The sequence below is a fragment of the Syngnathus acus genome, chromosome 16, assembly GCF_901709675.1.
Source record: "Syngnathus acus chromosome 16, fSynAcu1.2, whole genome shotgun sequence".
NCBI classification, from domain to species: domain Eukaryota; kingdom Metazoa; phylum Chordata; class Actinopteri; order Syngnathiformes; family Syngnathidae; genus Syngnathus; species Syngnathus acus.
The window spans coordinates 3,267,822-3,282,500 of NC_051101.1; the positions used below are offsets into that span (position 1 = coordinate 3,267,822).

General features: G+C 45.6%; 1 protein-coding gene across 2 annotated transcripts in view; it reads right to left on the bottom strand.

The window, feature by feature from the left end:
* Positions 1-278: 278 nt before the first annotated feature.
* The window catches only part of prkcg (protein kinase C, gamma), a 16,901-nt gene continuing 2,500 nt past the window's right edge, over positions 279-14,679 (bottom strand). The window contains exons 1-17 of one of the 2 annotated variants that reach the window (XM_037273245.1): positions 13,118-13,598; positions 11,728-11,950; positions 10,532-10,563; positions 10,330-10,412; positions 9,557-9,668; positions 9,282-9,410; positions 9,041-9,197; positions 8,457-8,658; positions 7,380-7,571; positions 5,501-5,674; positions 5,181-5,272; positions 4,741-4,803; positions 4,422-4,560; positions 3,287-3,367; positions 2,904-3,011; positions 2,683-2,823; positions 279-1,721 (exon numbers count right to left, since the gene is read on the bottom strand). In XM_037273245.1, coding sequence (XP_037129140.1) covers positions 1,560-1,721; positions 2,683-2,823; positions 2,904-3,011; positions 3,287-3,367; positions 4,422-4,560; positions 4,741-4,803; positions 5,181-5,272; positions 5,501-5,674; positions 7,380-7,571; positions 8,457-8,658; positions 9,041-9,197; positions 9,282-9,410; positions 9,557-9,668; positions 10,330-10,412; positions 10,532-10,563; positions 11,728-11,945 — 2,085 coding nt within the window. In that variant the 5' untranslated portion in view covers positions 11,946-11,950; positions 13,118-13,598 and the 3' untranslated portion in view covers positions 279-1,559. Of the gene's footprint in view, positions 1,722-2,682; positions 2,824-2,903; positions 3,012-3,286; positions 3,368-4,421; positions 4,561-4,740; positions 4,804-5,180; positions 5,273-5,500; positions 5,675-7,379; positions 7,572-8,456; positions 8,659-9,040; positions 9,198-9,281; positions 9,411-9,556; positions 9,669-10,329; positions 10,413-10,531; positions 10,564-11,727; positions 11,951-13,117; positions 13,599-14,679 lie in introns of those variants that run through there. The other variant, XM_037273246.1, reaches the window with a different exon arrangement.

Below are 14,679 nucleotides of genomic sequence, written 5' to 3' on the forward strand. Positions count from 1 at the left end.
ACTTGATGAGATTTTAATGTCAAGGTCAACTTGTTAGAATCTCTAAGGGGGTATTAGTCCCATCAGCGTTGTGGAAGGGAGGCGGGGCCAGCACAATGGGGGGGTGAGATGGCCGAGAGAGGCTTTTGCTGCTTTGGCAAGTACAGTACTACACTAAATAGAAGGGTCAGCAGCTTCTGTGTGTGTGTGCGTGTGTGTGTATGCGCTTGAGGTTGCACTTTTGTGCGTATGTGTGAAAGCTGGAGTGTCATGACAGAGAGGCGATAAGGCGAGAAGCGTTTTGTTTCTCCGCAGCTTCACCGCTGCTCTTTATTCTTCTTTATTGTTCCATTTGCACTCCCCCCATCACAATCAACACATGGACTATATACACACAGTCACAAGCTAAACCTTTGGAATTGTTTGCGCTATCTTAAAAAACAAAAAAAAGATCAGATCTAAATTATGGGGTCATTTAAACTCGGCTCGCTGGGAAATAATCTGAAAGGAGCGAGATGTGCCAGATAAGGACGACGAAAACAAAATAAACATTACCTGTGAGGTAAATTTGCTAGCGCGCTGAATTTTCTTACAAAGAACAAATGAGCACCTTGAGTTGGCTATGAAGGATATCAAATAAATGCACAAGCAACTTTCCATCCAGCCACCTGGCCAGGCTCAGATAGCGCCCGATGACAGTTGACGCTATTATTTGCTCACCATATTGAACCGCTTCCGTTTTAATTACATCTAATCGATGAGGATGCTGGGACGTCATCCCGCGCTGGAAAACTGCACGAGCATACATAGCCCCAAGAATAAATTTGGGCCTTATACGGCGATAGGTAAAAATAATGACAGGAGTTCAGATAAGTGGGTCTGATTTGAGGCGGTTAAGGGTGACAATGACAAAGACAGCTTTTGAAGCTCAAAGCCAATGTCAGCGTGGCTTCTAAGCGGGTCATGTGGGGTCATCCTGTCTGTGTGTGCGTGTGTGTGTGACAATTTTGGAGGACAACGACTTCAACCGAATGTCTGTCTACAATTAAATACATCAAATTACATCCTGTACATTCCGAAACCAAAACTAAAAAGTCAAATTAAATAATAAGAAAAATACATACAATGTAAAAATAAAGTATATAAAATCAACAAAAAATAAATAAAATAAATACAAATACTTAACAAATAAATACAATAAAAAATCACAAAAAACAAAAATCTAATAAAATTACCACAAAATAAAAATCAAATACAAACACCATTTCTGTTCTCGTCTGATGCCACCGATATGGAAAAAAAAACCCGCGCTAACCGATTCTCTAATTTGTGGATTTTTATCACAATTAATCTGCTGTCCACATCACAGCGCAAAATATTTATGGGAACCTCTATGAGAATAGAGTAAAAGAAAATATATAGTCTAGATAGTTTGCATGCAAAATGATGACATCATACTGCTATTATTTCTAAAAAAATAAATAAATAAATAAATAAATAAAAGAAGACACGCCCTGCTCTAGAATGGACACGCGAAAGGCAGCGTTGGAAAAATGAGACTATTGTCGTTTCGGTTGTTTTTATACCGCGGTGAGGGGAGAGGGCGCAAACTCGGGGTTGAGGAAGGAGAACCCCTCAAAGTCTTCCTGGTTGACGGCCGCCAGCACGTCTGGGTCCGAGGGAGTAAGCACCGACGGGGCTGCCGTGAAGAACTTGTCGAAGTTTTCCCCTTTTTTGCCGCCCTGTTGGAAGTGAGCAGAGAAGTTTTGTGGTGGATGAAAATATTTTCTTTCCAGCCAATCAGATTTCAGCCTCTCTATGTCACCATGTCAAGCTATTCTGACGGCAATGTTCTTTAACCAATTGAATTTCGGATTTGTCTTTAGTGAGCTGACCAGTGTGACGTCACAATTGTTCTGTCCTCTGATTGGTTGGGCTGAGCTAAAACTTGCTAAAGCTCATTTCAACTTCTGGTCAACTGACAAGAATGTTACATATTATCTTTTGGTATTTCCTCTGGGCAAATCCCAGTTTTGAGAAGTCTTCTGAGTAGACTGCAAGCATCTCCTGTGCTGCTCCTGAGCAGTATGATTCTTTCTTTTCTTTCTTTCGGCTAATGGGCCAGACCCCTCAACCTCTGAGCATGATCAGGCCAGCTAATGATGACAGATATTTGCATCGGGAAGGAGCAGGTGGGAACGGGAGGTCGGGAAGGTCATGTCTGTAATGGCTGAAATGACAATCAAAGTTGAAAAGTTGTTGACGTGCGAGTGGGCTGGAGGAGACCGTGGCGATCTTGCCTTTTAATTACGTTGGTTTTACATTATCGTAAAATGTATCAAAAACCTGACAATAACTTAATATATATATTAAAAAGATATACATTTTACTTAAAAGAGATGCTGATCATAAAATGTATTCTTGTTTGTATAACGTCGCAGATGTTAGTTGAATAATTTTGCTCTGACCAACCTATCAGAGGACGGAAAATATGCTGATGTCATCCAGGGCCAGTGAAGGCAAATGTGAAATTGGTTAAAAAATAGTCCCATTGTTAATAAAGTTTAAGGAGAATACACTGTTTGGAAAAAAATATGACAATATTAGGATTTAGGTTTTAGATATCAGTCATTGGTGAGGAGAAACGATGAAAATAAAAAGTAAGGTGACGCAGAGAGGAGGTGGTGCCAGGGTTGGACTGACTGATCTGGGGATGAAGGGAGGCGGGATCTCCAGCCTCTCCAGACGGTCCCAGTCCATCCAGCGGAAGAAGGGGTGTTCCCTGATCTCGCGTTCGGCATCCTCCCCGCCGCCCAAGCGCTTGGCGGGGTGCTTTGTGAGCAGCTTCGGGAAAGCACACAAAAGCGGGAAATTAAAGACAGAGTGGGACAATTCTCTTCTCGATTTGTTTTCGGCGCACGTACTCCCTTGCAGATGGCGACAGCTTCTCGCGAGAGACTCTTGGGGTAGGAGACGCACTGTTCCATGATGGACTGGAAAAGCTCCTCCTCATCGATGCCGTCAAAAGGTGGCTGGGGGGGGGGGGAAGTTAAATGAAATCTCTGTAGGGGGCGCTACAGAGCCATTTCTTGGACAAAATACTTAAAAATAAAATGTTACAATTTTGAGTGCAAAGTTTGGTGTGTTTGTGTTTAGGCACTCAAGATTTTTAGTATGAAGATACAAATAAAATGAAAAATAAATAATAATAAATAAACAAATAAATAGATAAATATTCATATAATTAAATAAATAATAATAGACTCTACAAAAACTGTAGGGCCCTAAAAATAAAACAATATGATACCTGTCCTGCCAACATTTCATAGAGCAACACTCCGTAAGACCACCAGTCAACGGCTTTGTTGTAGGGCTGATACGCCACAATCTGCAAAAAGAAAAAAAAATGGGTCACACGTCACAGTTTTGCCTTTCTGTTGTCTAAACTTCTGAAAAATGTCAAATAAAGATTTTTGGAGCTTAAGCATCCGATGAAACGAGTCACATGCTGTCCTGTCGTCAGGTGCCTGGACTTGTGAGAGTGTGAATTTGGAATTCAACTCAAAACACCCAGGCGGGGGATTCTGAGACAACACTCGGGCCCCCCGAGTGATGTGAGAGAAGTGAATCTTTGGGGGACGAAAAGTGTTGCGTCAAGAAAGAGTAACCCGAGGGAACGTGTTCCCGAGTGTGTGTCACAAGGGAACACGTTCACGGCCCCCTGGAGGGAGTTTATTGTATCGCATCCAAAATGTCAAACGCGGTGCAATCAATGAGTGTTTACATAACAGAGTCGATACTCAGGGGCCCCGTATGTCTATCAAAGACGTGCATAACAACAGTCACGTCCTCCCTTTTGTCTCTCCCCGCTGTGCATGTCTGTGCTCCTTCAACCCCCCCCTCCTCCTCGACCCTCCGTACTGTGAACACGATTCATCACAAAGACTTTTTTTTTTTTTTATTCCGTTTTTGCAGGCAAGCTGGATTAATTTGTGTTTGAGATTTTCCCAATAGTTTTCGCACCTTTCTCACACCTCATCCGTCAGACTTGTCAAGCGCAATATGAGGAAGGTGAGGCAAGGTCTGTGAAGGACAGCGCTGCTTTTGTGACAGTGCGTCTTGCAGCTTCCCGGCTGTGCTAATTGAATCAGCTAATGGCTGACAAAAAAAAAAAAATGCTGACAAAGGTCACAAGGGAGGTACCGAGGGGGATTACAACAAAGGGAAAACTTTGGCGGCGATGACTTGAGATATGCATTGTATCAATTTAGCCCATTTATAGTGATGGGAAAATGGAGCTTCATATTGGCTTCATGAACCAACTGCTGTATTTTTTCACTCCTCCAGATGGCACTGTTGCTTTAAATAAAGGGGTTTAAGAAATTTTATTCACTCTCCTTCCCGACTGTTGTTAATAGAAGTTCCAATGTGTGCGAGCCTACCTCAGGGGCGATGTAGTCCGGGGTGCCACAGAAGGTGTGCGTGGTGTCCCCCTCAAACATGCCCTCCCTGCACATCCCAAAGTCGGCAATCTTAATGTGGCCCTGGCTGTCCAGCAGCACATTGTCCAGCTTGAGATCCCTGTGCAAAGGCGGGAGGGATTTGGGGGGGGACACACGCCGTATGACTCATTTTGATTAATGCCGCAAAGCAGCTTGAAAAGAGTCCTCTGCTAAGAAAGACAAGAGCCATGTGGCTTTGCTCACTGCACTGCGGAGGAACCACTCGGGCCCCCGAACGTGACATAAATCAGCTTTTTACCTGTAGATGATCCCTTTGCTGTGGAGGAAGAAGAGCCCCACCGCAATCTCTGCTGCGTAAAACCTGCAGCCAGAGAGAGAGAAGGAGAGAGAAAGAGAGGGCGAGGGAGGGAGGGAGGTAGGGAGGGCGTGCTTCACTGCATGTATCGGGAAATAAAAGTAAATCAAAAGCGGAAGGATGACACCAAGAGGCGGCGGGGTGATGAAAGGCGGCGCAAGCAAGGAGATGAAAGGCAAATCAAAAATTGAGCAACAGGCCATGAATTAGTTTTGGATGATTGATCAAAGATTATCGGATGACGCAGATGAGAAAGCGAGATTAGTGGGAGGAGGGAGCCGCTCCTCCAGCGGAGGACTTTGTCGAGAGTCGCCAGGAATAATGAACAAAGCGGGCAGATAAGTGTGCGGCGCCAAGACGAACCAAAAGATAAGCGCACATACGCGGCGTGAGGCTCTTTGAACTTCCCGACGATCTGAATGTGAAACATCAGGTCTCCTCCGTTGACGTATTCCATCACGTAGTACAGGCGATCCTGTGAAAACACGACGACTTCATCGACTAAAAAATTCAGCGATCAGGTGGGCAAGAAGAGCCTCGTTCGCCTTTAAACGGGACAAGGCAAGGAGCTGCTGTAGGCCACGACTCACGCCGGGACGCTCACGCGCAGACAAAGTGACTTTGGCTCGTGACATCACTCACTAGGCCACCGAGATGAATACATTTGAGATCATTATTGTTCAAACCAAATACAAACGCACACCTCAGTCTGGAAGGCGCAGTAGAGCGAGGTGAGGAAGTGAGGACGTGTCTGGAGTGCCAGGACCCTCCGTTCCACCAGGGCGCTCTCCGTGTCCTCGTCCTGGAAGAGGACGTCTTTCTTCAGGACCTTGACGGCAAAAAGACGCTCGCTGCCTCGCTCTTCGGCCAGCAGCACCTGAGGGGAGGAGAAGAAAAGTTGACATTTCATTAAGTGCTGCTGAATGTCGCCGGGCATCCATCTGGCTCCTTCCCTTCTTCTACACGCACATACACTTATGTATGAATTATGAAATTCTTGACAGCAAATAATTTTCAAAATAAAAAAGTTAACCAAACTGTGTGTTATGGGATGTTATCAGATTGTGTTTATGTACCTAATTTTGTGACCGATGAGTGTGTGTTTTAAAGAGCACAACAACAACACAGTACAGTACTTGGCTAGAAGGCTAAAAGCGGAATATTTTCCAAGCTGACTTGAATGTGACTCAGACTACATTTCTCCCCACCGTAAGGCTTTTTGTTCTTGCCGCGCTTTTGCACGTGCCCACCGTGGCGTGGTCAGTGTGTCATAAGTGCTCTGTGTCATCCCGCCGCGGGCATTGCGGGCCTCCTAAAAAAATCAAGCACGTGCAGCCACTATTCGGACGCATGTCTATGCTTGCTGTGCGCAGTCATCATGCTGGAATGACTAAAAATAACATTTAATTAATGCTCGCCGCCATATTTCAAGGCACATTAATGTCAAAATGGGCAAAAGGAAACTGCAGCTCAGGGTTGCTCTTAAAGCTAATGTATGTTGTGACAACGGTAAAGGATTTTAAGGAAAGAACCATCAAAGAGCCCGGACTGACAAATAATCCTGGCGACATTGCTGAGTCGCTTGCTAATGTTTACTGGCTATACAATTGTAATTTACTGAACAATTAAGTGGCCCTCGGGACAACAAAGACGTCTATATGCATGCACTGAGTGTGTTTACAGGGCTATTGATGACCTGCCTCCCATTGACAGAAATCCTCTCCATCTCTGCCATCCAATACTGGCTTCCTCTGCCTATTGGGACATTTTTTCAACCCATCCTTCATTAGTCACTAACGAATCCTGAAATGCTCTAAGATGCCATAAGATTTAATAAAAAAGTAGTGCTTTGGTACCATCTTGGGACATCTTGGTGCTAATGAACTATGTTGAAATGCCTGGCAACAATTGCCATGATTATTTTGACTCCCCACCTAAAAAGGTTTAAGTGCAGCAAAGCACTACGTTTGTCTAAATAATGCTATGCAATAGTTTTTCTTCCACTTGGAAATGCAATTGGTCACAGCATTAGAATGTTGTAAATCCCCCACATAGTGCTGCTTCTCTCTCTCTTGCCTCCTTGTGATCCCATTTCCTCTTGGCCATTTTGTCACTTCCCGCCTCCCAGTAATCCTCTCCTTTCCTATCTGTGTGTGCCTCCTTTCCTTCAGCAGCCTCAAGTCTCTCTGCCCCCCCCCCCCCCCCTTGAAACATCCATCTTACGTAAGTTGAGCTCTATTTCTCCCGTCCCCTGTTAAGTCTCATCTGACAGTTATGAAACCGCACAGGGGAGCTGTAGACCAGGCAGAAGTACTCGAAACGCCAATCTCTTCATCACGGCTCATCTACAGGAGGGCAGTGGAGAGGGGTGGGGGTCAAAAGTGAGAATGGAGAGTACAGGCACCTCCAGGAGGAGAACCTGCTTGCCGGCCAGCCTGAGCTCACGACTTCCCACGTCACAAAAGACGCATACTTGAATTAATCATTGGCCACTGTTGCAGGGGCGGGACCATGCGCTGACGAGCTCCCGTTTGAAACATGAAGGTCAATCCATCAAGAAAAGATGCAACTTAGAACTTTACCTTGCCAAAACTGCCTTTGCCCAGCACCATGAGGAAGTTGAAGTCGCGAATGCCCACTCTGCCCTTGCCCGGCCCGTGAAAGTGGGCGGGAGGACAGGAGGGCACGGGGGTCAGGGGCAGGGTCACGGGTTCAGACGGGGCGGCCGCTCCCACCTGAGGCAGCGACGGGGCGACCCCGTCCGGCTGGGGCTCCTGCCGAGGGACGTGTGATTATTTTCGGTTCAAACACACAAACTTTGACCTCAAGTTCCCCTCGCAGGGTGTTAAGTGAGGACCAAGGCTGCACCCTGCTGGAGAGAGAGTGAAGCACAGCCACAGCAGTAATCCTCAGTAAGATTTTTATTTAATGAGGAAAATAGCACTCTAAAATATTGTGCTTTTTATAAAAAATGGTTTGAATTAAAAAATAATTCAACACTGCTGTTTCTGGTGTGCCTTGACCACCTGATGGCAGTATAAAAGACTGATACTGATGATTGCGACAGCTCAGCACTTCTCAACTCATCAGAACGGCACTAATATTACTCGGTCTTTGCATGGGATAAAGGAAATATGCTGTCATATTGTCTGTCTTCATGTGCTGCTCCACCGTTTGTGTTCAGCGTGTCGCTTGAATGGCTATAGCACTGCAACATATCGTATTTTGTTACCTCAAGAATTGGAAATCCGTTTTTTTTTTTACACCAAAATGAGCGAAAACACTGTTGTGGTACACAACTACCTCTTTGACAGCGTCATCAATCAAAAAGCAGCATCATTATCTTTATAAAAGCAGATTTGGGGAAAATAGATTTTCTTGTATTGAATCTCATTAGATTGTGCTTGGCATTTTTGTTTTTATTTGCTAAGATAAACTCAAAGTGGCAGTAGAAGATTCCGACTGCGTGAGTCATAGCAGCTTGGTTTTATCGGGAGTAAATATTTGTAATGAGATAAAGGCCGAGCCAAGTCTGAGAATTAAGCGGCAGCGCATTAAAACGATAAGTGGCAGCATCCTCACTGTCTGCTCAATGAATATAAATGCATTAGTCGTTTTTTTAACCAAGAGGCACTCAATGTTTATTTTTATTTTTTTACCTGCAGGTCGGGATCCGGCACGGGGATGTTGTAATACTCTCCCTCGTCTTGGTCCAGCAGCTTGAACCAGCCACTGATGGGACGCCGGAATATCTCGCTCACCCCGAAGGACAGTGCGCCCATGAAATCGTTGCGGGACGTGCGGTCCCAGTCCCACACCTCCACTGACAGACGCCGGTCCCACTGGTGGCCGCGCACGGAACTGCACATGTTAAAATACATTTGAAATCAAATGAGCTCCTGATGTGTGTCACACAGAGGACTATTTTCTATCATGTAAAGGTCATTTCACATAATTATCACCTTTAAATATCAAAATTATTTCATATTTTTTTCCAGATCCTGATGTGTGTCACACAGAGGACTATTTTTTATCATGTAAAGGTCATTTCACATAATTATTACCTTTAAACATCAAAATTATTTCATCTTTTTTTCCAGATCAAATTAGAGTATCCCTTATAATAAATTTACAAATAAAATAAAATAAATATAATTAGACAAATAAAAAAATATATACATAAAAATAAACTTAGCAATTAAAAAGTTTACTAATTCAAAACGTCTATTTGGCGTGGACTCACAAAGTAAAACTCTCATTCCAGACTGGATTGAGTGTGGAGCGAATGGTCTTGGTCTTCTGCTTGCTGTGGCTCTTGGGGTCGGGAATCAATTTGAGTTTAACGTACGGGTCTGACAGGCCATTTGGATCCATGGGCATCAAGTTACGAGCCTCCCGCACTGCAGAACAAATAACAGCGGCAGGAGAAAGAAAACACTGCCAGAGTCATTTTGTGCTTTTGTTTCCCTCCGGCGACTTCTCACCTGTGACAAAGACATCTTCCTTCTCGCCTCGAACCGTCAAGTGGATTCGGCCCCGCTTCTCTGTGTGGTCCTGGCCGCAAAGACTGGGGACGCTGGTCTCACACCGTCGATGGACGTTCATGTCACAACCTGTAAAGATTGCCGGACTAATCAGCTGGTACATTCAAGTCAGCAAAATGATTTCAACAGGCAACAAAAACCTAAATCTTAGACCGACGAAAAGCAGGTCAAAGTTGTGGCGCTGCTGGTGTAATGTTTTCTGAAGTTGTACCTACAGGCACATTTCATGCCCTGATGTATGAGGCCGTAGAGGAGCGAGCCACAGTGGTCACAGAAGGTAGGGCTGGCGTACGTGTGGATCTTGAATGTGTGGCGACTCCTCAGGTCCTGGAATGGAACCAAAAAAAAAATATATGATTGCCTCCATGACAGCAAGGACATGTGTTTACATTTGGATTGGAATGCTCATGAATAAGACAGATGACATAAGGGCGGGCGTGGAAATGAGATCTGAGAATGTGTGTGTGTGTGTGTGTGTATGTGTCTGTGTATATGCGGTGCAAAGAGGGATGATTCATTTTTATCTCTCATCATCAGCGCCCTCATTCTTTTCACCTTCCTCTCCTCTAGTGTATCGTTGAAAATCCTCCATCTCGCTGTGTGTGCACTTTTCACTCTTATCACACAAGCACACACATGCGCACGCACACGCACACACACGCACACGCACACACACACACACACACACACACACGCACACACACACACACACACACACACGCTCCCCTTGACCCCATTTGTGATGCCGTTTATTAGGCCAGCCCAACAAAAAACATCATGAAGACAAATTATTCCTGAAAGTTAAAAAAAAAAAAAGGCAGCGGGAAGATGACGAAGGACTATTCTCGTCTTCCCACCTCCCGACGGTAGACAGACGTGACAAGGATGCGTCGGGAATTTACGAGTGAGCCAACCAGCCAGCTATGGAGTGAGTCACGCAAGCGTGCGAATATGATGACCGGTGTGTCATGAGCGGAGGGCGTCTCACATCTGGTCTGGGGGCCGTCACTGAGCCGGGACAGGTGAAGGTCACAAACTCGTGACATCTTTTGTGCACCACAAAGCTGCAAACTAAAAAAAAAAAAAAAGCAAAGAGAGAGAGGTAGAGAGATGGAGCGAGGGAGAGACAGACGCTCAAGTCAGCAACCCTATCTGAGCAGACAAATAGCGACATATCGACCCATGCGTACCTTGACATTGGAATCCCTGTTTGCCGATGCCCCTGCAAGTAAGTGAGAAAGGCGCGCAGATTAGGCCGGTGGAACAATTAGGGTACAAACGCAATCTTCTCCACTAATTAAAAGAACAAACACAGATGAGCAAAACAGCAGTAATGTGATAAAAATAAAACCATTTGCTTTCTCTTTCCGCCGCAGTGGGGACAAAGCAAAGGCTTTGGCTCCTTTCCAGTTTCTCCTTTTAATTGGATAATTAAAGCCATTGATTGAGCAAAGCGCCCACTCAGCACTGACCTGCACTGAATCGAGCACTTTTGGGGAAGGGGCGACAAATAAGACACGTGTGGAGAGGCCGAAGGGGGTCAGTCAGCTAATGTGCGTGCGTGGATGTGATGTACAGTAAGCGGCAGGTGAGAGACGTTCTGCTTTTGACCAGCAGAGAGCACGAGAGAACCGGCTAGCACGCAGCAATTAACGCTCATTGGCTCACTTTGATGTGATCTGTGATCTGACTGTGCTCTTTGTCTATATTAGAAACATGATGAAAAGAATAAAATAATTCCCACGTACCGGTGACGCTGTTTTGTTAGGCTAAGTTGGTTGCTCGAAACAACCAATCAGAAGACAGGAAAATGCCAATGTCATTAAGCAAATAATAAGTGTGGAAGTTCTCCCGCGCAAAATTGCTTTGCTTTCTTTTTGTAATGAACCTGAAATGCAACACTGGTAGGCGTGCGACGGTGAAGCCAAGATGGCTGCCAACATTGGGGGAATGTCCCGAAAACTAGCCAAAGGCTGCTGGCACATGCGCCAAGCGTCCTCCAACTTGCAGCCTCACCATATGTCGCACCGCACACACTTAACACACTTTTGAGTCGACATTTCGAGAAATGTTGCTGCATCGGTGTTTGTTGTAAAGGAAGCGCTCATATTGAATCATTAGCTTGCGCATGTGTACCTAATGAAGTGTCTCGTGAGTCCGCTTTGAACAGAACGTGTTCTATCGTGTGGGCTCCAGCGAGAAGTAGAGGTTATTTGATCGCATGGGGTCAGCGTGCTAGCTGATGTGGGCTGCCTCAAGGAAAGAGAAAGTAAAAAAAAAAGAAAAAAAAGTCGGATGCGGCAGTGGGTTGCCTGAGGAGGCGGCTTACGAGCTACTGGCGTAATTTCTCCGAAAATGTGTGTTTTGCGTTGTGTTGTGCGCGTACCAGATGAAGTCGGTGCAGTGGCTACAGAAGGTGGGCTGCTTGAAGAAGCGGGCCGTGAATTGGTGATCTTTCACTTCCACAATCCTCTTGTGCTTGAGGGCGCCCTTCCTCTGGAACACGGGCACCCTGGGCGGGGGCGAGAGGGGCGAGGGCAGCGGCGAGGCGCCCGATGTCGGGGAGGCCAGTGTCAGCGGGGAAGGGGAAGCGGGAGTGGACATGGCGCCTGGAGGGAGGGAGGATGGATGACGGACGTCAGCGAGACACGCGAGGCCTCGAATGTGGGACAAGAGGACGGAATGTGTGTTGGGTCATGTCGAGAACAAGCGCCGGAGATTATTTTTGCGCCTGCACAATCTAATGATCTGCATGGCACTTGAAGTTATCACGCTCAATTCCTGCTTGCCCATGCAAGTAAAAGATTGGTCAAGTCATTGCGGTGTAGAACTGCACCCCATCAACCGGAGAGCTGTTTGTGAGATTTAGGAGAGATGGAACAAAGTTGAGGTTTGTTGCCCGAGCGTGAAATCATTATTTTATAAGCACTTGATGGCGAATTTGACCTCTCGCTATCCTCCGCCATGTATCCAAAAGACCAATGAATACATTACATATTGATATTCTAGCAGAGTAACACCTGGTGTGATGCGTGTGGTGTGATGGTAAGGTTGAATTGAGACACAGGGTGGGTATGGGTGGAGGGCCAAGCATATTTCAGGGGGGGCAGTGCCCCGAAAGCCCCCCCTCTAGCTCCGCCAGTGTTTGCAAAGTAGAATAAGCTGTATGCACATTTTAGCGTACTCAAAAGCAAGTTTCCTTCAAATTAGGCAGAGAAACAAACTCTTTTAGCAGTAAAGTGACAGGCATGGAGGGAAAGGAGAGGACATAATGAAGGAGAGCAAGGTTAATTCGTGCACAGTGGCAAAGCGCTCTTAAGAGACTTTGAGTCGCTAAACAATTAACACAACTGTCCCACATACTGCCTGTCCAGCCTGCCAACTCTCTCTGTCTCTCTCGGCATCCCTTACATCTCCATCTCCCCACCTCTCGCCCCGGTCGCCATGTCAACTGTACCTCCTCTGTTGCCATGTCAACAACACCCTCACCACCTGCTCCAATATTAGTGCCTGGGTCTTCCCCCCCACAGCCTGCCATGCCCTTATTAACACTTAGTCTCATTTAGCACAAGAAGTTTCAACTGAGAGAGTCTCCAGGGAGAGGAAGCTACTTTGAAAAAAAAATGAGTTATGACAGTAATACAAATGTAGCGACAGCAATTGATTTGAAAAACATCCAGCCTGTAGCACACAGTGATGGATTGATGACGCAAACGGCACAGCCACTATAATGCCTGTTCAATAATGCAAGGACACAAAATATGTCAGGAAAGTACCTGAAAATGTATTTTGGAGGAAGGCTTGAGCGATGAGTATCTTTCTTCACTTCCTCTGCCCTCACCTGTACAGTCACCTCAGAGATGAGGAAAAAAAAAAGTACCAGGGGACACCCAAAAATACCACAAGTGAAAAGGAAACGAGCCGGCGCAAATTTAAAAAAGAAGGAAGCTTTCTCGACCAAACGACAGCAAGAGACTGTGATTCGAGTGTTCCCGGAACCAAAGATAGAAGTTGTAAATATCCGTTAACCCGCAGGCAGGGTGAGGAGGAGGACGAGAAAAGAAGAGGAGAGGTGCTACTCGCTTTCCAAGATTGGTCCCGTTTTTACCAAGAGGAGGACGGAAAGATAAGAGAGAGAAAGAAAGAGAGAGAGGACAGGAGAGCGAGAGATTGAGGAGACTAGCAAGCGATTCATTTGAAAATCTGGGTTACTTCTCTCAAGAGGGGCCGAGGGAGGTGGAGAAAGGGGGACGGATAAGGCAAAAGCTGCCATTTTTTTTTTTTGCCATCGTTCATGATCCAGTGCCGAACGAGTGCCAACTGCCTCACACGCCTTCTTGGAGTGGCAGACGGAGGAAGGAAAAGAAAAGCTGAGGAGGGGAGGGGGGGTCGAGTGGAGGGGGGGCCAGATTGGAAGAAATGGAACAGCGAGATGGACTGCTGGAGACTCACAACTCAAGCGCAGCAAGAAAAGACGGCCGGTGGAGCTCGGAGCAGATGAGCGGAGGATCAACAGGCCCGTGAAATAAGCGAGGCTGTTAAACATCTGCGGCAATGCTGCAGTTCATTAAAAAAGAAGAAAAAAAAAACCCCACTTCAAGTTTCTTCACAGATCAACTTTTGCTCATCTAAGCATTGTTTGTAAAAATGTGGTTCAACTTGAACCAGCCGAGGACGGGCGTGAGGCGTGGGGAGCTGGGCCCTGCACGTGGGGGGCAAAGGTCGGGATTGGAGTGGGACGGAGAGACAGCGGGAGTGAGCCAAAGGGCCGAAGGTCTAATTAATGGAAATGTAGGTTATTAGTCTCCTGATGAGGACGCGAGCAGAGAATTAATTAACAATTATAATTAGCATGATTGTTAGAGAGCAAAAATAGTGTCAGCGAGCCAGATAAGAAAGCACCGGCGTGCACAAATGCGTGTTTGTATGTGCCGTCATCGGAGTGAACATGTGACGATGATATGATGTCATTTCAAAATTAATCATACGCAACCAGCAGCTGATCGGAACTTTGTGCCCCGAAAAAAATAATGGTTGGTGTTCCACCAGTGTAGTACTGAGCCTTTTGTTTTTTTTTAACCCTTTTAGGCCAATTTATGTAGCTTGCGTGGATATAATATAATATAATATAATATAATATAATATAATATAACATAACATAACATAACATAACATAACATAATATAATATAATATATAAATGTGTACTTTTCATTTTAGTGGAAGATCACTACAAAAATGTTTCATTTTTCTTTGCCAATTTTGAAAGCTAGCAAGATTTTTGTAATTGTGTACATGAGGTGTGGTGAAAAAGTTCACACTCCAAACTTTGGGGACCA